The sequence below is a fragment of the Condylura cristata genome, unplaced genomic scaffold, assembly GCF_000260355.1.
Source record: "Condylura cristata isolate star-nosed mole 26May11 unplaced genomic scaffold, ConCri1.0 scaffold00002, whole genome shotgun sequence".
In the NCBI taxonomy this organism is placed as follows: domain Eukaryota; kingdom Metazoa; phylum Chordata; class Mammalia; order Eulipotyphla; family Talpidae; genus Condylura; species Condylura cristata.
In genome coordinates, this window is record NW_004567103.1 from 58,415,447 (window position 1) to 58,437,185 (window position 21,739).

Below are 21,739 nucleotides of genomic sequence, written 5' to 3' on the forward strand. Positions count from 1 at the left end.
TCATAATCTCAAACCCCAGTAACCACATATATATACTTTTCTTTCTATAACTATTCCCCTAATTGGTGAAATAACTTTTTATTGTCCCATATTATGATTTTTTACTTTCTACTGCTAAGTAATTGGCTGTCACTGAATACTCTTTAAAATATAATTTTGAGTATATGCATAATTCTCACCTTGTTTCTGTATAAAATCATGTTATCTTCCTAATCAGCAAATCAAGAAAATAAAGCAGTAGTAACTATTTGTTTAAACATTTTTAAAAAATTCTTAAATTGAGCTGATATATGATAACATAATATTGAATTTAGATCTCTGTGTACAATTTTTCCACATAGCTAGTCTAATACTTGTGACAACAATGAATCAAAAAAGAAAAATACTTATAGGCATATTAAATGAGCAATCTTTTCATCTTAAGGCAAAATTCTCTTCATAGTACAACTTTCTCAAATATAATTTTTGCAAAGTAAAGGTAATAAACATTTTACTTAAGTTAGCAAAATGACATTAATAATGAAACACCCATTCACCCTCTTTAAGATTTTATTTTTCTCTTCAGAGGAAGAAAAATATCAGAATTTTTACCTGGGGAAATGATATAGAAGAAATCTTTAAATTCATCCATCCAAACTTCTGCCAGTCTCCTATTGTTCTTGTTGATGACATGACCAGTGCCACCCGGGAAAGTGTACGGTGTTGCCTTTCGAAAAACATGGCCAACATGGGAGCAAGTCACAATCTCCAATGAGCCTCCACATTGCCAAATCTGGGGAAGAGAGTGATCACGGCATAACCATCACGTAAGATAATGCTGCATATCGAATGAGAATCAACTGAGATGGAGGTCAAACCCTCAGCTATTCCATGTGTCAGGCAAACATCTGAATGACACAGGACTGGCATTCTTCAGTTTGGCAAAGGGTAATAATTTGGAAAATCTCAATATAGTTCATTATCATAGCATTGGAATCACAGAGGTAAGTGGTAATTATTTTCATGTGTTTTATTAGAGTAACCAATTAGAGTAAACTTCATTACTATTTAATAGATACTTGGAATCCAAATTCTGTCATGAATGAATGCTAGAAATCTGTATGTATTAGAACCCATGGTCAATCACTCAATTTTCTTTGGGGAGCAACCAATCAATTATATAGTACATTCTTGTGGAATTTTAGATTTCTATTGATATCCAGATGTTTATGTTATTATTATTAAAATGTCCTTGGATTCCTTTATATCTGTTCATTGTCCATGCATCTTTCAAATCCCATCTCCAAGATCACTATTTCTAGGGGGCCCTGTGGGAGATTTAGTATTGTTTGTCTTTTGTACTTTAAACATATTATGAAGAACTGATTATACTATATTTAAGTAATTGTCTACTTCACTATCTCTCCTTTAAAAATATAAACTCTTGGAAGAAAGTTATATATTTTTTGGTATCACACACACACACACACACACACACACACACATCTCCTAACATTTACTTTGCATTTGAGGCTTGGTATTGAGTAAATATACATAGAATATTTATTTTGGGGCCACCCTGGTGGTGCAAAGGTTAGGTCTCAGCACTGTCAAGCCACTGGCAGTCACTGCAGCGTGGGTTTCCCTTCATGTAAATTAACATAAATTATATTTTATTGGTATGTTGTTCTCCCTCTGTCAATTTTCATTCATTTTTTACCTAATATGAAGTGCTATTTATTTCTATATTTCCCCCAAATTGTCATAGTGAACCTCAAAATTCCTTAGTGAACCTCAAAATTCCTTAATGAAACTTTCTTGTATCCCTTTACTTGTTTTGCCTAAATTCACAGTTTTTACATTGTTACGTTGACATCCATCCTTTCTATTCATTAGGTGGCCTCATACATCTGAATACTGACAACCTCAACAATCCCATCTCAGTCCAGGCCTCTCCTCTTGGATCCAGACCTGGGTACCCAAACATCTATTATAACACTTCCTTTTGCACATTTAGAGGTACCAAAATTAACATAGCGAAAGTGGGATGATTGTTATCCAGGTCACATTATTTTCTTTTTTCAGTATTTATTTGTTTTAATCAATAAATGATGCCACCATTCACCCCAGGTATTTAATCTAGAGATAACAACAAAGAAATCCCAAAACCCTAGAATCCATCATCGATTTCTCCTTTTTTTCCTCCTTTCATGATTTATATTTAACCCAATAACAAATCATGATGGTGTTATCTGTAAATATTTTCCAGAATATTTATCTCCAATATGTCTTGTCTGATTATTGCATTAGATTCTTATCTTGATGCTTTCATGGTTGTGCTCCTATAATTTAATTTGTACTGAGAAACAGAGTAGCCTTTAAAAATCCAATCATTTCATTTTATTTACCTTTTAAATAATTCAATAATTGTGCACTTAAACACAATCTTTCAGCATGGCCTCCAAGAACCTCCCTTTTTCTCTCCTTCTGCCAATACATATTGGTCATATTGGCCTTCTACCATTTCCTAGAATAATGTTTCTCAAACTCACACACCAATACTTCAACATGTGTTTTTCCTATACTTGGAATAAAATCCCATCAGTTCTTTGCCTTATTACCTGTTTCACATTACCTTTAATTTTAGCTAAAATATTACCTCATTCAAGAGCTCTTCCCTAACTTCAATATTTTATATATCCTACATTAGTTGTTTTCTTAAATAGCACCCTGATTGTGTTCTTCATTGCTGTAACAATTTTCAACTTATTTGTCTATTTATTTTTATGTATATTTTCCCCAATTAAAATTTAAGATACAGGGCCCTCCCTGGTGGCACAGCGGGTTAAAGCACTGCACTAGGAAGCTTAAGCCACTTCCGCATGAGTTTGATTCCTGCCTGCCGCGGAGGAGTCCACATGGCGAGGCAGACCTCTCCTGACCCGCCCGCTGCTACCCTCAGCAGTGTACTTCGTCGATCTGCCTGTTCTGCCCCCCACTCTGTCTCTGGTGAATCCTCTCACCCTCCGCATCTCTGGCCTGTACCCCAGTTCTATATGAATAAATGAATAAATCTTAAAAAAAAATAAGATCTAAAAGGAAAATGGAGATTTCTGATTATCTTTGTATGCTCAGAGATAAGCCCAGTGCCTGGCACTCAGTAGGCATCACTATAAATTGAATGGAAGAATGCGTAATTAAAAGTTAATTAGCAAGATTAACATGGAAAAAGGTATCCTTGCCAAAATGACCTGTTTTAAATACACATGTTTAAGGGAACTTTAAATTAAATTTTTAGGAAATATTTAAATTATAATACCAAGCAGAGATGTCTAGTAAAATGATATATAACTGCTGTTCCACATGCCTTGAGAACGGATAAAGTTTTATGGAGGTCACACACAACAAATAACAATTAGAAAGGTTTGATGGTTTATAATAAAAGGCTGCCAAATGATAGAATATTAATTTTTAATATATTATCAAAGATAATAATTTAGTCAACCTCCTATTATCTCTAGCTTTAACACATGAGTTAGTATTCAGGTATTTGTTCTATAACTAGTACACTCAACAAAGTACCCCAAATTCAGAAGACACAGCATATGACATTATATACTTGAGAGGGAATTTAATGTTTTCTCTTTAGTGTGAGGAATGTTACAACTAAGGGAAGTGTTAGTGGTAGAGAACTTTTTGCCCTTTCTATGAAGTAGGCATAAATGTAGAGCTCTTTCCTCACTTAGGTCATCTAAGAGAGCTAAATGAATGAAAGAGCATTTCAGTTCCTACTGGATACTTGTTGAGCAGTAAAATTTGCAAGCTATGCTGGTGTTGCTACAAAGTCTGCTGTAGTTAAAGAAGTTTGGGCTAGCCTCAAGTGTGGGGAAAACCATTATTCCAATAAATCAGGGATGACTTCTGGTACAGAGAATCCAGGTGATGGGTTGGGCTTTTTTGAAGAGTTTGCTTTAGCACATTTGTTAGGCCCAGTGATACAGTGATGCTGAGAGAGAGGACTTTGGGGACAGTTGGATAAAACCTCAGTGATTTCTAATCCTAACAGAACAAGAAATACAGAAGAGCCGATCTTTTGTTTTACTCCTAACTTTCAATGAGATTTTGTATAGACATGTAATGCAATAATCATTGATAAATAAAACAGAAGGAAAACTTTGCCCTGATTTTGATTCTCGCACATGGGAGCAGTTCTTAAATATATTTAGGAGACATAGAGGGGGTGACAACTATTTCACAACTCGGGGAATACTGTTTGTGAGCCACAGGATACTGACTCCTGGAATAAAGTGAGTACTTCTCCCATGGTCATCTGTGCTCACAGAATGTGTGGATAGACCTTCATATTGTATTTTCTAGCTAAAGCCCCTTTCCAAAATTTTCATAAAAATTACAAGACCATGGTAGGAATGATAACATTATGCATTAGATGGCTGACATTCATAATACTATCAAGGTATAATAAAAGCAAAACATTTATGCAATTTTGACTGTATTGTTACCTTGCATGTAATAGACACTTGGGTAATATAAATGAATGGAAAAATAAAAAGAAAACTGGTTAAATATTAAAGTAGTAACTGGAGCCCCAAATGATCACTATAATATACTATAATAATTTCCTTTAGTGTAACTTCAGTAAATATTTTAGAAGGATGGAGTAAAGGAAGGAAAGAAAAAAGGGAAGAAGGAAGAGTATAAGACAGTCATTAAAAGAATTTGGTTTTGAAAATAAGCAAATAGAATTTTTTTAATGTCTCTCTCATGTTATGTATGTTTGTGAAAATTATATTTGACTTCTCAAGGCCTAATTTCCCCACTGGAAAACAGGGAACACAACTACTTCCTAAATTCTTAATCAGACTGTATACATTAAGCACTTTTCTAATACTTCTGTCTAGCCTGATATTTCATATGGGAAGAAATAATATTAACTGTATATTATTTCATTGTTGTTAATCAGGGAAACCAACAAATATAGACTATCAGTTTATTTTTGATTTTAAAAAATGCTTTTTTTAAAAAAAATCTTGATGAATTTTGCCTTTTGGAGGCATCATAATATCAATTTCTAGGTGTTTGGTACACAGTAAGGAGTTTAAGAAGAATAAGCAATTGGAACCCAATTAAATTAGAATATTTAATTTCCTGGAATTATTTTTACTTTTTTTTTTAAATATTTATTTATTTGTGCATACAGAACTGGGGTACAGGCCAGAGGTGCAGGGGTGGCGAAAAGATTCACCAGAGATAGAGGGGGAGCAGAACAGACAAATTGGTAAAGTACACTGCTGAGGGGAGCAGCAGGGGGGTCAGGAGAGGTCTGCCACGCCTTGTGGGTTACCTCCAGGGCAGGCGGGGATCGAGCTCATGAGGAAGTGGTTTTAGCTTCTTAGTGCTGTGCTTTAACCTGCTGCGCCATCAGGGAGGGCCCAATTCCCTGGAATTATTTTATTGTGTCTGAACAAACAGTATAAACTGAATAAAACATGATGTCACATCCACATGAATTTATCATGTTCAAATTGCTTTGTATCACTAAATGTATTTGATTGTTATTTTGTAGGCTTACAACAGGTCAGTATTTGTATATCGCATCTCTTGCAAGTAAATATAACCACATACAAGACACAAACTCTTCCTTTACACAGAGGAATGAGGCTAACTAGCTACATGTCTTTATTCTCCGATATGTTTATAGAATTTTTTGATAATTGAGAAAGTTATTTATCAAAATAAAATGCCCATTGCTCATTTGCTCTCCTACTTGATTTCTTCCCCTGTTAGAAGACAATTCACAAATTTATATTATCCTTTTCATGTAGTTTGGCACCTACATCAGAGACATTTTAATTAAGATTTGCCAATTCCAAAAACTCTAGCTGCAATTTTAGTTCAGTGATAATTTTTTTTTTAATTTTTTTTTTAAAGATTTATTTATTTGTGCATACAGAACTGGGGTACAGGCCAGAGGCTCAGGGGCGGCGAGAGGCTTCACCAGAGACAGAGTGGGGAGCAGAACAGGCAGATTGAGGAAGTACACTGCTGAGGGGAGCAGCGGGCGGGTCAGGAGAGGTCTGCCACACCATGTGGTCACCTCCGGGGCAGGCGGGAATCGAACTCATGAGGAAGCGGCTTTAGATTCTCAGTGCTGTGCTTTAACCCGCTGCGCCACCAGGGAGGGCCACAGTGATAATTTTTTAACTAATTTTATAGCTGCTTCACCAAATTCATGTTGTTGATTGCTTTTATACTTATCTTCATCCCCAACCCACACACATTCTAAGTCTTCCCTAGTATTCCAATATTATTTTTTAATATGACCTTAATAAAAATTATAACAACACTGATAATGGAAAGTAATGGCACAGTGATTACACCTGTGCAGGATCTAGCTCCTGAGTTCATGTCCCAGTTATGCCCCTGACCAGCCAGGTGAACTTGACCTCTTCACCTTTCTATGCTATAAAGCTTTTACACAGTAGTAAAATGAGACTTGAAAACAGCCTTGGGGATGTGACGAATAAGGCAGACCAATGTACTTCAAAATGAATAAAAATTGAGCAAACAGGTGGAGCTTACTAAAGGGCTATTGGAATAATATAGAAAAGAGATGATAATAACTTAGATCAGAGTGATGGCAATGAAATTAGATAACAATGTAATAACTTGACATAACTGAGGAATTAAAATTAAAAATCAACATGCGTGCCTTCTTTTATCTGTGTCTTTCCTAGAAGACTCTCGTCCATATTTATTTATGTGTATATATAGTGTCTTTATACTTATACATGTTTTTGATAGAAACACATTTCATTCTTTAAAATTACACTGTAGTGTCTACAAAAACAGTATAAACTGAACAAAACATGTTTCAACCCACATTTATGATATCTAAACTACTTTATATCTATATCTGCTTGTTGTCCTAGGATTTCAACAGGCTAATATTCTCTCAGAAGTAAACCCGGCAAGTAACCCCCTGCCATCATATTATTGCTTTCACTTTATGAAAATGAGGTACAATTAGAATATAGTGAAAAAAACTTAAAACTCAGAACTCAGTTGTTTTATTAAATCAGCATTTATAAAAATTAAAAACATGTTTAGCTCATACTGGTGTTTAATGCATGTTGATCAATTGATAGACCTATTAATATTGACATTATGAGAAAATTCTCCTCTGTACTCAAAATGTGCCTACAATAAAATGAAATTAGGAACAAAAGTTATTACTTTCTTAGTTCTTACAATGGGATAACTGAAAGAGATTGAAGACTCTGTTAAAAAAATATTTCATTCTATATTCATTGTTTCTCTCAAATAATCACTGTTAGCACTTCAACTCTACTTTGTTTACACATCCTCAAGTAGATTGGTGACAAATCCTTTCACTTTTAAATTGAAACAAAGTCTAAAAGAGCCTTCACTGAGCTGCTAAAACCCATGGTGATGCTTGATAAGTTGATACAAATACAAGAGACATAAATGATGTTTCAAAACAAGCACATGTAAGGAAGGGACATTTTCTATTATTCTTGACATAAAATTTGCCAGATATTCCTCATAGTTTTAAATAGGAGATGTCATTTCCAATTGATTGAGTTGACTCTTATCCTAGTTTTCACTTTACAATATATTTTAATGGATTTAGTAAATGCAATCTGGAAAAGGTCCCTAGAGCTGGAATAATAACCTGATATCATAACATCTTAAGATGAAGTCTCTTGTGCATCAGGTTGCTGTGGCCTTTACCTAAGTTGCCAGAGATCACAGATTCAACATCTCTGAGAATCAGTCAGTTCTTAATAATTTAATGCTATTCTTTAAACAGAATTATTATTGGTATCAGAAAGAGGAGAAAGCATCAGATTTAAAATTGGCAAACTGGATTCTGGTCTTGAAATAAACACAAACTTGACTGCAGAGTTGGGAACAGGTCAATACAGAGAGACCTTCAAAAATCCGTATGTAAAAGAAGAGGAGGTGAGGGAAGTTGATAATGTCTGTTTTCTTTCAGGTTTTTAGGATTCAGACTAAACTCTTTATTTAAACTAAATGACCACTTTTAGAAGTCATATTTTTATGTATTTATGTATAAATATTTTATGTATCTTGGTTGAACTCACCAAGATTTTTAATTAACATGTTCCTATTTACTAAGTATATTGCAGATATGTTAAAGGTACATGATAAAAAATAAATTATCTGGCCCTCCCTGTGGCGCAGCGGGTTAAAGCACAGCACTGAGAATCTAAGTCACCTTAACATCAGTTCGATTCCTTCTCCCCCGGAGGTGATCCAGATGGTGGGTAGACCTCTCCTGACCAGCCCGCTGCTCCCCTCAGCAGTGTACTTCTTCTATCTGCCTGTTCTGCTCCCGGATCTGTCTCTGGTGAATCCCCTCACAGCCCCTGCACCTCTGACCTGTATCCCAGTTCTGTATGGATAAACAAATACAAAGTTTTAAAAAAAAACAAAAATGCCATTATCTGAACAAGAAAGTGCATGAAAGAAATAAATCTGTAATAATTATATGAGGCAATAAACATGTATTTCCTTAGATTTGGGAGTTCTTACATTTTATAAAGGAAAGAGAAGCTATAAAATCAAGGGGAACCATAAAAACACATTTGTTCCTAAAAAAGAGTTCATATTAGAGTGATTTGAAGAGTTTATTTTTGCATGGGCATTTAATATAGACAATTCTGAAGTGAATTGATTCCATTTCATATATCTCATCAATTTGCTTCTAAAATATCCTGTTGTCAAGTACTTTCCCCTTCCAGTACTTTCCAGCTTAGAAATGAACCTCTGAAAAGCTCCAAATTTAAAATAGACCCTTTTACACTTACTCATTTTCTAAAGGACTTAACAAGTTAACCCTGGGATAAGATTCTCTAGAGAAGCCTCTGAACCCAGTGAACAGTCTTCCTTTACTGAGGACTTAGTAAATGAGCACAGGGGTTGGGGCTGAGGAGTGAAGAATGGAGAGAAGAAAATGCAGCAGAAGCCTGGGAAAGTTGTGCTTATACTAGGTGTGGCCTGAGGCAGAAGAGGAATTTTGAATTGGAAATGAGACAGCATGTATATGAACTAGTGTTCCTATATCAGAAAGGTGTGGTGAAGTCATTATGGTCACAGTTCAGCTTTTTAACCTTGTTTTCTACCTCTCATAAGCAAAACACCCATCCCAACAGTTAAATGAATAATGGAGATACCTCCAATAGGCACAGGCTAACATTTTATAGTTTATTCTACCAGTACTTTTTGACCTTCAATAACTTCCTTTGCCTTGGCACTTTCTGACCTTTCAAATGATCACACATTTGCTGACATCAGAAGTGTTATCTGTCATCATTCCACATCTCACTGGGTTCAATGATATTGTGGAAATTTCCAATCCCCTTTTAGATCAACAGCAAGGCACAGTGCTGATTGTGTGATGGCAAATCTTCTGTTTTGGGCTGAAGTGGCAAGTAATGAATATAGAGACATGAAATGGCCATAAAACAGTCTAGCGGATATTGAAAATTCCACATAACATAAGATAGTTCGGCTTAAGAAAATTAGTGTCTAGCTTTTCATATTTTTTTTTTATTAGTGTGGTGTGTCACAATCAGATAATTCATGAAAAAAGAACACAGGAAGTAACATGTGACATGAATCTTTCTGTTCATCTTGTAATAACCAATAATCTTAAGATATAATGAGTATTGTAGGGTTTAGAAGCACTTTCAGTGTTTTTAAAAGGAATGTTAAAACAAGGTGGAATTATTGTAATTAGTGCTTTCCTTGTTCAACAACTAATCTTATAAGTAAATATGAAGTGTAAAAAATTTAAATGTAGATGAGATATTTGCAAATAGGATGGAATAGGTCTGTGTTGTATTAAATGATATGGGGGTCAGATATTTTGCACTTTACATTAGTGTAAAATGTACCATGTCTGATGATCTGACAGCCTGTATGATATCAGTAACATCTGCTGCTTCCAGCCACAGAGCAGCTCATGACAGCTGTGTGGTGCTGTCCTAGAATTCATGCCAGAACAGTTGCCTTTGAATATTGCTAGAGCACCTGGGTTCCCAGCTGCAGTGTGTGAAAACATCCCTGCTCTTTTGAGGATGCCAAAGATACTGAAAAAGAACATGGATGAGGGTAGGGGAAGAAATTCCCTTACCTCAGAAAGTGTTATCCATCAGTTATTCAATTTCTCCACCTCCAAACTGGCAGCTTTACCTGACTGCAACCGTAGCATTTTATTTTAAGTGAAATTTCCTGTGTAACTTGTAAAATAGTTAGATGCTTTAATTTAAAGTCTTGGGATCATATGAGCAGAGGGACAATATCACTCCTCCCACTCATTTTCTCTCAGGACTTGATAGCATTTATTCAGAAAATATGTACTAGCTAGCCACTGACTTTTTCTGAAGAAACATGCTGGACACTGAGGCATGGAGAAGGAACAATAAAACAGGACTGTCTTGATGTTAACTCAGAGGTCAGTAAGTTGTGAGCGTTAGGATTATTAATTAATGTGGCCATCAGTTCACATTTGACAGATGAAAAAAAGGTCTCGAAAGCCTTCAGGAAAAGAGTTGTTTTAAGAGGTACTCACTTTAACCATAATCTCCTCATGAACAGAATTTTCTTTTTCTGATTTTTAATCAGCTAGTGACAATTTTGTTTCTTGCCAAGAAGCTGTAAGTTTTGTTTCTTATAAAACTTTTCCCTAGGGATTCCATATAACTTTGAATGGCCCCTATGGAAAATTGTGATTTATTTTAAAAATCACATTAGTGGGCCCTCATATTTTCTGTAAAATAGTGAGGTAAGTCTGAAACATAAAATATTAATATATGCTATCTTTGGCATTCACTACACCATCCATAAGTACACTATGAAAGAATACTCTACTTTGAATATTTTGGGTTTTAAAAGAAATTGGTAATACATGTCTGTTATATTTTAGAAGAGTAAGGAAATAACCATGATAGTAACATCGAACATGTTACTTTGCTCACTTATCAACCATAAACAAGGCAATGTAGTGCAAGGTTTAAATCTCCAGATTTGATTCTTACAGCTAGTAAAGATAGTGTCTTCATCTGTTTCACTAGATTTGTAAGATATTTGTTGTGATATTTAAAGATTGTTTCATAGAGAACATGAGCTTTCCTTCAAATGCTTGCTGGGAAACAGTATTTCATCTAAAACTTTCTCTTCTTATCAAGTCTAAATATCAACCCCATACTCTTGGTAAATACTCTTTTTTTACTTTCCACTTTTCTTAGGTTCAAAAAGAATTGACCCGACTTTCTATTCATTTCCACCTTGAAACATCTAATATAGTCTTAGTTTCTTCTTTCCATTTCAGGAAAGAGTCAGCTACCTCATCCAAGGTTAAACCCTGCCCTTGAGTTCTTGAACTCAAAATAACAAAGCATTATACTGGAGCAGACGTGGGTTTGATGGTTGGCCTTATCAATCTCTGGCAGTATGGCTTAATTTCTTTGAGATTCAAAATTCATAGAATAAGATAACTTACAACTTAGACACAGAGTTCTAATAAGGACATAGTGAAATAATAAGCATAAAACTGCTTGGTAAGCTAGAAGTGTTACACAGACACACCACGTTGTCATAATAATATTTTTCCAGCATCTGCATGTATTTATCTCAACATACTTTTTCCTTTTTAACTATCACTGAGGTTTTAAAATCCTTTCTATCAACTTATAATTTATTTTATAAAGGAATAAAAATATAATTGTTTTGATCATGTTTACTCCACAAGTTACTATGCATATTCTTTTTCTTTTCTATTTTCTGGGCAATTTTTTTTTTAATACATATAAAACTGGGGTACAGGCCAGAAGTGCAGGGGATGAGAGGATTCACCAGAGACTGTGGGGAGCAGGACAGACAGACAACAAAGTACACTGCTGAGGGGAGCAGTGGGTGGGTCAGGAGAGGTCTGCTGCACCATGTGGGTGCAGGGATCAAACTTGAATCAGCTGCAGCTAGCTTGCAGTGCTGCATCCTATACCTGTTGCACCACCAGGGAGGGCCCGGAGCAACTTCTCTAAAAGTTTTTCTTTTTTCTCCATATCTACACACTCCAGTTTTCTTAACATTATTATTCTACTATCTTTATTCTATTACCTGAAACTGCTCACAAAGCTTTTATGAACCTACACATTATTATTTCCTTACTCTCTGCAGCATTTCACACTGTTGACAATCACCATAACTTTCTGAGATTTTTGTGATATATATTAGTTCTTCCCTGACAGCTTTGACTTTTTTCCCAACTCCTAAATGTAGGTGCTACCTAAGGACATGTCTAGTTATTTTGCTCTTCCTATTTTCTCTCTTGGCAAATTCATCCATTCTCATATGCTCATTTAATTATAAATTCTGGAAAGCTAGTTCTCAAATCTGTCACCCTCCTTATACTTTGTCTTGCCTCTGCAACACATTTCCAACTTCCTCAAGTACATCTTTAACTTTCTATGACCTTAAAGAGTCAAGAGTTTCTCTTATATTCTCCAAATATGAAAAAAAAAAAAAAGATTTTTAGGTGCAGGAATTCCCAGGGTCAGATAAATGATCAAGGAGCACAGTCTTTCATTAGTATTAAATATATTATTACAGCTTTAGTGCTAGATCTTGATCCTTAAATATTTATTTATAGATTCTCAATTCAGAAAATCCAACAGTTATGACAATTGCTCAAACACAAACAGTTTTGTTTGACCAGTAAAACATACAGAATATAAAGTTGGTTGACTGGTTAAAATAAAGAAATAAAAGCATAATTTGGTTGAAAATTTAAACAAATAGAAAATGACTATAATTGTAATGACTTGGAAAATTTAGTCAAACCTTTAATAAAGAGTAGTACAGGTACAAATATATTTTAGTATTCAGGCTCATTGTGATGGCAATAGAGAAGTGCTAAGACTACTACACCAAAATTTTGATTCCAATTTTAGCATGTTTGCAGTTTAAACCATTGGCTAATTTAATAATGAAATATTTTAAGACTTAAATTCACCAAACTTGGATTTTTGCCAATATAGTGAATGCTGTAGTTAGATGACTTTTTAAGAATAATTTAAAAATTCTATTACAAATCTGCAACAACCTTTTCAATGATACTTAAAACTAGTGTTATTGTTAATAGTCAAATTCTGAGCAGCTGGATCAAAATTTTCCCTCAACATTATTCTACACTCTCAAAAGATTTATTCCCAGTACCTAGAATCTGTTATTCTCAAATCATTCAGCCTTATTCAAATAAACCTCATAATTGGTTACCCTTTTTAACTACATTTTTGGTTGACTAGAACAGCAGTGAAACGGTTGGTAGTCATGCACTTAAGATAGACATTACTAAGTGTGACAGAATAATCATAGCTTAAGATGTTGCACATTTATTGCAATAGTTACCATAGAGATTTAAATTTGGCTCTTTAATAAAAAGCAGATGAATTTGATTTTGAATACATTAATTGTGGCTAGCAAGGTGCACTAGGATTTTTAGCTACATGCACATCTACAGAAACAATGTTTGCAATTTTGACTTAAAATTTTTAAGGGGTCATATATAACTATATATAAAATAATAGGTTCAATTTCTTGAGCTTGGGTACTTCATTAATTCTGTCCCTTGAGTCCCAGTTCTGCAAAAATACACTTTTAATGGCTTATGATATGCTATTTATGTAACTTTCAAGAGTGCAAAAATATATGTGGGGACCAAATAGTGCAGCCTTATTTAGTTCTGGTACAAAGCACTATGGAGAATATTGATTGTAAATGGAGAGCTCACTTATTACCAGCTCTGGCTCCTCTCCTGCCCTGCTGTCTAGGACATCAGACTTGAACTTTTAATTTTAAAAATTTCCCTAACTATCCTAGACCACAAAAATATTTCCCTTCTTTGAAATTAATGTACTTTACAGCTGCAACTTCATATGATGCTATACTTTCTAAGCTGACTGAGATCAAGAGCCATGCCATATACACTACTTATGCTATCCACAGTATCTAGTGCAGGGTGGGCATGTAGCAATTCACATTGGTTGAGTAGTAAAATAAGAGATAGATTGATACCTGGCTACTACAGAGGTAATTTGAAATATATAATGCAAAAATTACAAAATGCATTAAAGATAAAAATCAAATATTTGGAGATAAAGACTTCACACATTTAACCCATGCTGAGATCCATTATAATATGTGTATAATAACTATCACTTGTTATTCAAATGCTAAGCATCATAAAAAAATAAACTCCTAGAGAACCTGTCTTGCTTTATTCGCTTCTAGATATAAAGTATCTAGCTTGGTACATAGTAGGTGCATATTAACTATTGGCTAAGGTGATCAATCAAATATTATGTGAAAATGAATTATCTTTTAATGATTTTTATTGAGGTAACACTGCATTAAAACATATGTAAGTTTCAGATGCATATCATTATAAATCAGCATTTGTATAGACTGCATTATGTGTGCCATGAAAAGTCCAATTCTTTGCTTAACTTCTGAATAAGAAAATTTAGCTTCCTCCAAAATTTTGGGATTTTTGTAATCCTATAGAGTTGGAATGAGCGAATTTGGCTCATCATTTTATAATTTGAGAGGTTTCTGTGCTTTTACTTTCCTGTATACTGCTCCATTGTGAATGTTCCTCCTTCAAATATTTGCACAGCTGACTCTTGCTGTCAATTTTATCTCAGCTGAAATTGCTCCTAAACAGTTTTCGCTGACAACTCAAATAAAACAGCGTTCTACCTCTTATTTTGTTTTCTTCAAAGTACTTGCCTTTATCTGAATCAACAGACCAACTTTCCTGTTCACTCACTTATTTTCTTTCATCACCTTCTAGCACATGTTCTGTGATACCAGGGACTGAGGCTATCTTCCATACATCTGTCTGTTTTTAAATTAAATAGTTAATTCTCTGACCTAAATTTAATTGCAAATTATTTGAATTTAATGGCAGGTTTATCTCATTTAATCAAACTCTCTCTACAAATGATTCTCAAAATTTCAAAACTAGAAGCATTTGGGAAAGTTATTTACATTGATTTGTCCTTTCCATAAAGGAAAAAAAGGAAGCTTTAATTTGTAAAACAAATAGTTCAAAGTCAATTCATGGCAGCACATATTTAGAAACAAAAAGAAAGTTAAACATTTCATTATCAGAATATTTTAGGCTCATTTCAAATGCAAATCAGGAGGATAATTGCCTTAATTCACTGCAGCATTTTGTATGATTAAGTAGACTTAATGGAGGCTTCAATAAAATTTGGCCAGGACAGAAGCTGTCAGGATTTGTTGTGCACATTCTGAGCACATTAACATTCTTCATATGTAGTTTTTTTCTATTGTTATAAATCAATCAATATTGTTGAAATCACTCATATTTAAGATCAGAGGATCATAAAGATCTTTTATGAGAAGCTCAGAAAATAGAGACAGAACTGGAGTTTGTTTCCCAAACATGACATTTCAGATATTTGTCTCCAGTGATGACTGTTGGTTTCTTCATGTACTAAAATTTACTCAAAAGCCAGACATATATTCTGAAAATTCTGCTTGATATGTCTGACATGTGCCTGTATTTGTTAAAGAATAGCATTGTCAAAATGCTTTCTTTGTCATAGTTCAGAAATCAATAGCGTGTTTTACTTTCATGCACCATTATTTCCATTCAAAGTTTTAATACAAGATACAAAAAAAACTTAGCATGATCTTCCAATAAAATTTGCTTCTGATGTGTATTTATGATTCAATTTTGTGAAAATATGATTACCTCTGCTTTGTATTTTAATGAAAACAACAATGTATATTTTATGCATAACTACTTTTTACTTTTCATTCCATTTCTTCCTTTTTTCATGCATTTAATTCCTATCCATTTTCCGCATTACATAATTTCCTAGTTCTCTTAATTGTTAGAAATCCATATTCTTCAGGATGCCTGGTGATTACCAATCAGAAACAAGCTAGGAAATCTCTATATTATCATTACAAGGTGCTTTATCCTATTTAAAGAGAAATATTTCACAAACTATCTCCATGAAACTGTGGCTAACACATGAATTTAGATTGAGGCTCACTTCATTGAAATATTTCATTATAGCCTATTTTCTAATAAAGCAAAAACAGTTAAGTTTTGTACAGTGACAGAGAATCCAAAAAGCTATGCCCAGATTTGCATGAATCAAGTTTTCAAAAAGATAATGAACTCAAATAGAAATAGATAGACTTTTGTCTAAATTGCTGACATTTTCATTGATCAAATATGAATAGTGTGGACATTTCTAGAAAATTCATTACTTTTATACTTTCAGAAACCTGGACACTACAATCCTCCAAAATTCTACAACTTTTTCACCTCATTTACCACACTATTCTGTTCAGTAGGAAACTCTGCCTTCCATTTTTCTATTTATTATGTCAGTTCTCATTTCCTTTCTACTTCATTGCTTGTACAATTTAGAAATAAATGGATTTCCCATCATAAGACATTTCATTTGGTTATGTTTTTCAGATAAATATATTGTTATTTTCATTGTAATTTGGAAAGAAAAAAATTAAAACATTAAAATAATTTCCAGTCTCCTGTTGATTAAAATGTTAGTTTGATAAAGCAGCTTATATTTAGGAGTAATGATAATAATAAAGTTAATATTTACATAGGATGGCACAGTGCATAAAATACTTCAATATATTTTTAGGAGTAATGATAATAATAAAGTTAATATTTCCATAGGATGGCATACTTCAGTAAGTTTTATCTCATTTAATCCATATAGCTGTCCTGAGAGGTCAATTGTTTATCAGAAAACAGGGTAGTATTTAAAGGTAATTTGGCTCACCTATACTGAGAATATGGTCTAAAGTCTAGAGCTCTATAGTTAACTAGATACTATCAATTACATTTTCCCTTCATTTTGTATCTTTAGAGGATGTCTGTGGAGTATATGTTGAAATATTTTAACATTTTTGTGGATAAATGATACAAATAATGAACTTCATTTATTTATACTGTTCCATTTCATAAGTTTACAGGCCAATGTGAAACCTGTAAGGTTATCACCACACCAACATAATAAATATATCCATTGCCCCCCAAATTTTTCACATAAATCTTTGTCATTTTTCTCTCCAGCTCTCCTCTCTCACCTTCTCTATCCCTAGACAACTTATCTACTTTCTGCCATTTATAAATTAATTTTCATTTATTAATATTTTATATAAATGGATTCATTCTGTAGGTAATATTATTTCTGACTTATTTCACAAGTTTAATTATTTCAATATTCACAATGTTGCAGGGAATACAATTAGTTCATTCATTTTTTTAGTAGTATGCTATGTATGAATAAACTACAATTTATTAACTTTTTCATGGATATTTGCTTTGTGTCTTTGACAAAGTTGCTATGAACATGTCTTTATGAACAAATGCTTTCTTTCCCTTCGTTAAATAAATACAACACAATACACATACATTGTATGCATATCATTTCTATATCCTCACCAACACAGCCTTTTTCAACTTCAGCTAGTCTATTGATTGAAGTCTTATCTCATTTATTTTTTTTTAATTTATTTATTTTTGCATACCGAACTGGGGTACAGACTAGAGGTACAGGGGCAGTGAGAGAATTCACCAGAGCCAGAGTGGGGAGCAGAACAGGCTGACTGACAAAGTACTCTGTGAGGGGAGCTATAGGCAGATCAGGAGAGGTCTGCAGCACCATGTGGGTCACCTCCAGGCAAGGGATCGAACTCATGCTGAAGTGGCTTTAGCTTCTCAGTGCTGTGCTTTAACCTGCTGCACCACCAGGGAAAGCCCTATCTCATTGTTTTTAACTGAATATCTCTAATAACTAATTTGTTAAGGATTTTCCTATGTCAAGGCTTTCTTATTGAAATGTCCATTCATATATTTGAGTCATTTTCTGATGGTTTGTTTTCTTTTCATTGAGTTTTAAGTCTTTTCTTTTCCCAGATACATGTCCTTTAGCAGATATATTATTTGTTAACAATTTCTTCTTTTCAATTTCTTAATTGTGGGATTGAAGAATAAAAGTTCTTCATTTTGAGGAAGTCCAGTTTATCAATGTGTACTTTTATGTGTTATCTAATGAAAGGTCACATAAGTTTTAGAAGTGTAGGTTTTAAATTTTGAGGTAGAATTTATATAGTGTGAGGTATAGTTTTAAATTTTTCCAGAAGGATAGCCAGATGTTGCAGCATTATTTATTGAAAAATAACATCTTTCCTCCACTGAAAAGTCTTTTATTTAAATATTTATTTTTATTTATGAATGCAAGAACTGGGATGTAGGCTAAAAGCATGGGAGTGGGTAAAGAAGATTCATCAGCAACAGAGTGGGCAGCAGAACAGGTGGATCTACTGAAATACACTGCTGAGTGGAGCAGCAGGTGAGACAGGAGAGGTCTGATGTGCCACGTGGGTCAGATCCCTGACTGCAGCTCAAATCATCATACTGACAGTGCTGAGACTTAAACTGATAGGCCACCAAGGAGGCCCTCTTTTCATATATATTTAAAATCACTTGTTCTTATAATTGTGGATGTATTTCTAGATTTCCAATTTTGTTTCAGCTGATTGTCTTTATACCAATATCACACAGTCCTGATTACTATAAACTGTATAATCCTTTTGCAATCACATGCCATTAGTTCTGTAACTCTTTTTGTAACCAAACCTTTTTTTGTTATTCTGTCTCTTGCATTGCATTTAGAATCAACTCATCAATTAAAAATAATTTTGAAACAAGAAATTATTAATATTTCATTGAATCTATATTGATACGGGGAGAACAGACATCTTAAGACTATCCTACTGAGGTTTCCAACCATACTAGGTATATATGTATAGGTATATCTATATATAGATCCTAGTTCACTATAAGTTTTCATCAGCAATATATTGTAGTGTTCAGAGGTGACTTCTTTGCATATCCTTTGTCAGATTCATCACAATTTTACATTTTTTATTCAATTCTAAATGATTTGTTATTCCAAATTTTCAATTGTTTGATACAAGTATGAAGAAACAAATTGATTTTTGTATACTATTCCTGTATCCTGCAGACATAGGTCACTTATTTTAGTAGCTTTTCTTCATTCTTTGAATTTTCTAGACAATCATGCTATTTGGCATGACAGTCTTATTTTTTTTGTATTCCAATCTGGATGACTTCTATTTATTGTTCTTTTCTATGGCCTGCCAGTATATTGTTATGTATAAGTGATAAGAACCGGTATCCTCATCTTTTTCTGATTGTGATAAAATGATGCAGACTTTTAACATCAAGCATTCTGTAGATTTTAAACCAGAAACCCCTTTTATTAGGTTCAGGAAGTCCCTTGATATAATTATTTTCTTCTTTTTTTGGTCTTAATGTTGTTTTTCTCAAGTACTTTTTGTATATATGCAGATGATTATTTGACTTTCATTTTGGATTTCAACATGGTAAACTACATGGGTTGATTTCAAACGTTAACTCATTCTTGCACTGCTGGGATGGGCCTCAGAAGTATATAATACTTTATATACTCAGAGGGTAAGATTTAGTAAAATTTTACTTAGAATTTTTCTATCCATGTTTAAAAGAGACATTGTTTTGTAGTTTTCTAGTTTAGTAATGTGTCTTTCAATTTTACTATCTGAGTAATGTTGACCTCATAGAAAGTTAGGAGGCAGTATCTCCTCTTCAATTTTCTGAAAGTTTGTGTAGTTCTCATTCCTATGCAAAACATATAATAAATCATAGAATAAAATCTGCCATCATTTCCTTTTTGAAATCTGTTTGTTAAAGTACAACCTTAATTTCTTTCTTAGCTATAAGGCTATTTGGTTAATCTATTTCTTCTTTGGAGTTTTGTCAAGTTTGTTGTCAAAGGCTGTCAATAATACTTATGTCTCTTTAGATGTCAGTAGAATCCATAATATTGTCACCTTCCTCAATTCCAGTATTAGTAATTTGTCTCTATTTTTCCTTTATATTTGGTGAGAATTTTATCTGTTTTATTGATCTCAAGGAAACAGCTTTGGGTTTCATTGCTTTTATATAAACATCCTATTTTATATTCCATAATTTATGTTTTAATTTTAATTATTTCTTTTCTCATATATTTTCAATACACTCTCCTCCTTTGTTCTGGCTCCTGAAGATGGAAGCGGAATTAATTAATTTTATATATTTTATTTGATATATTTTATCTATTTAATAAATTCCCCTTTATTGCTTTCGTGGCACCACAAACTTTGATATGCTATGTTTTAATTTCATTCAGTTTAAAAAAATGTTAATGTCACTTTTGACTTCTTTTATACATGGGTTACTTAGAAGTATATTATGTTCTTTTCAATAGTTATTCTACCCCATGCTACAAATTACTCTGACTGGAAAGTACAGGCACTATCTCTGCTTATAAAGCAATGAGAGTTATAATCTTCCTGATGATTCTTTTCTGGATGTTGGGTCATTTTTTCATATATCTATGCTGCTCAGCACTCAATATTCCCTGAGTTCTCTGTGCAGCTCTCTCTCCAATACTCTTCTCATCAAATTCTAATAGACCTGCTCTCTTCAGACTCTCAGCTCTATCTCCTCAACTCAGGAACTCTCCTAGGTCTGCATGGTGTTGCCTATTGATGAAGGCTAGACAATTCCTTAAAGCATTATGTGGAGGCTTAAAGCTATATAGCTTAGAACCACTATACCACCACCTCTGCTATCTATGACACACTTTACATATGGTAGGTGGGGGCTCAGCACTATATACAGGATCTCATTTAATGTACTCCAAAACATACCAGGAAACCATTACACTCTTATACAATACAGATAAAACATGTCTGCATGGAATTTGCATTTTTATGAAGGAAACAGATACTAGACAAAATATATTAATATCATCTTTACTAATAAGTAGATGGTGCTTTTATATCGGCTTCATTATGTCATTATTTCATATGAATAGTCATCTCTTCCTATATAACATTTCAACCCAACATTTAACATTTCATAATTCTCTTCCCTTAACACTCATCACTAACATATTAATATATTTTATTTGTCTAGTATGTATGTATTTCTCTTTTCTAGCATCTGTTTCCTTCATAAAATACAAGTTCCATGTGGATATGGTTTTATCTATATTGTTCACTACTGTATCACCCATATCTAAGACTATTTTTTTGAGTTTCAGAATTTACATGTACATTTTCTCACTGCTATTGGATGTGTTTTATATGCCACAAGAGACTAAAATCTACAAGAGGGAAACAAGATCACTAGATGTGACAACTATCAGAGAACTGCAGAGAAAGATCACCTGTACATACTGTCTTCTCACCCTCTCTCCTCAGCGGTTAGGATTGTTATGTTATAGAGGGATAAACTTTATTATTTGGTTTAAAGACAAACATTTAATACATTTGAGACACAATCCATACAAAGTCAGTGTTACTCTGTAGTAGTTAGCAGCCTGGTCACTGGTGTTAGAATGTTAGTTTAAATTTTCAACAATTACACTTACTCGCCCTATGAATATTGGTATTTATTATTATTATATGCAAGGATTTTTATTCTGAGAATTCAAAGGATTTTTTTTCAACCTTTTGAAGCTGTGTTTTTACCTATTGTATATATGAGGCTGGAGGTTATAGGTTTCAT

At 33.5% G+C, this 21,739-nt stretch overlaps 1 protein-coding gene across 2 annotated transcripts in view; it reads right to left on the bottom strand.

The window, feature by feature from the left end:
• The window catches only part of GALNT13 (polypeptide N-acetylgalactosaminyltransferase 13), a 413,355-nt gene that overhangs the window by 129,222 nt on the left and 262,394 nt on the right, over positions 1-21,739 (bottom strand). For both annotated transcript variants that reach the window (XM_004674649.2, XM_012728953.1), the window contains exon 9: positions 592-772. In XM_004674649.2, coding sequence (XP_004674706.1) covers positions 592-772 — 181 coding nt within the window. The remainder of the gene's footprint in view (positions 1-591; positions 773-21,739) is intronic.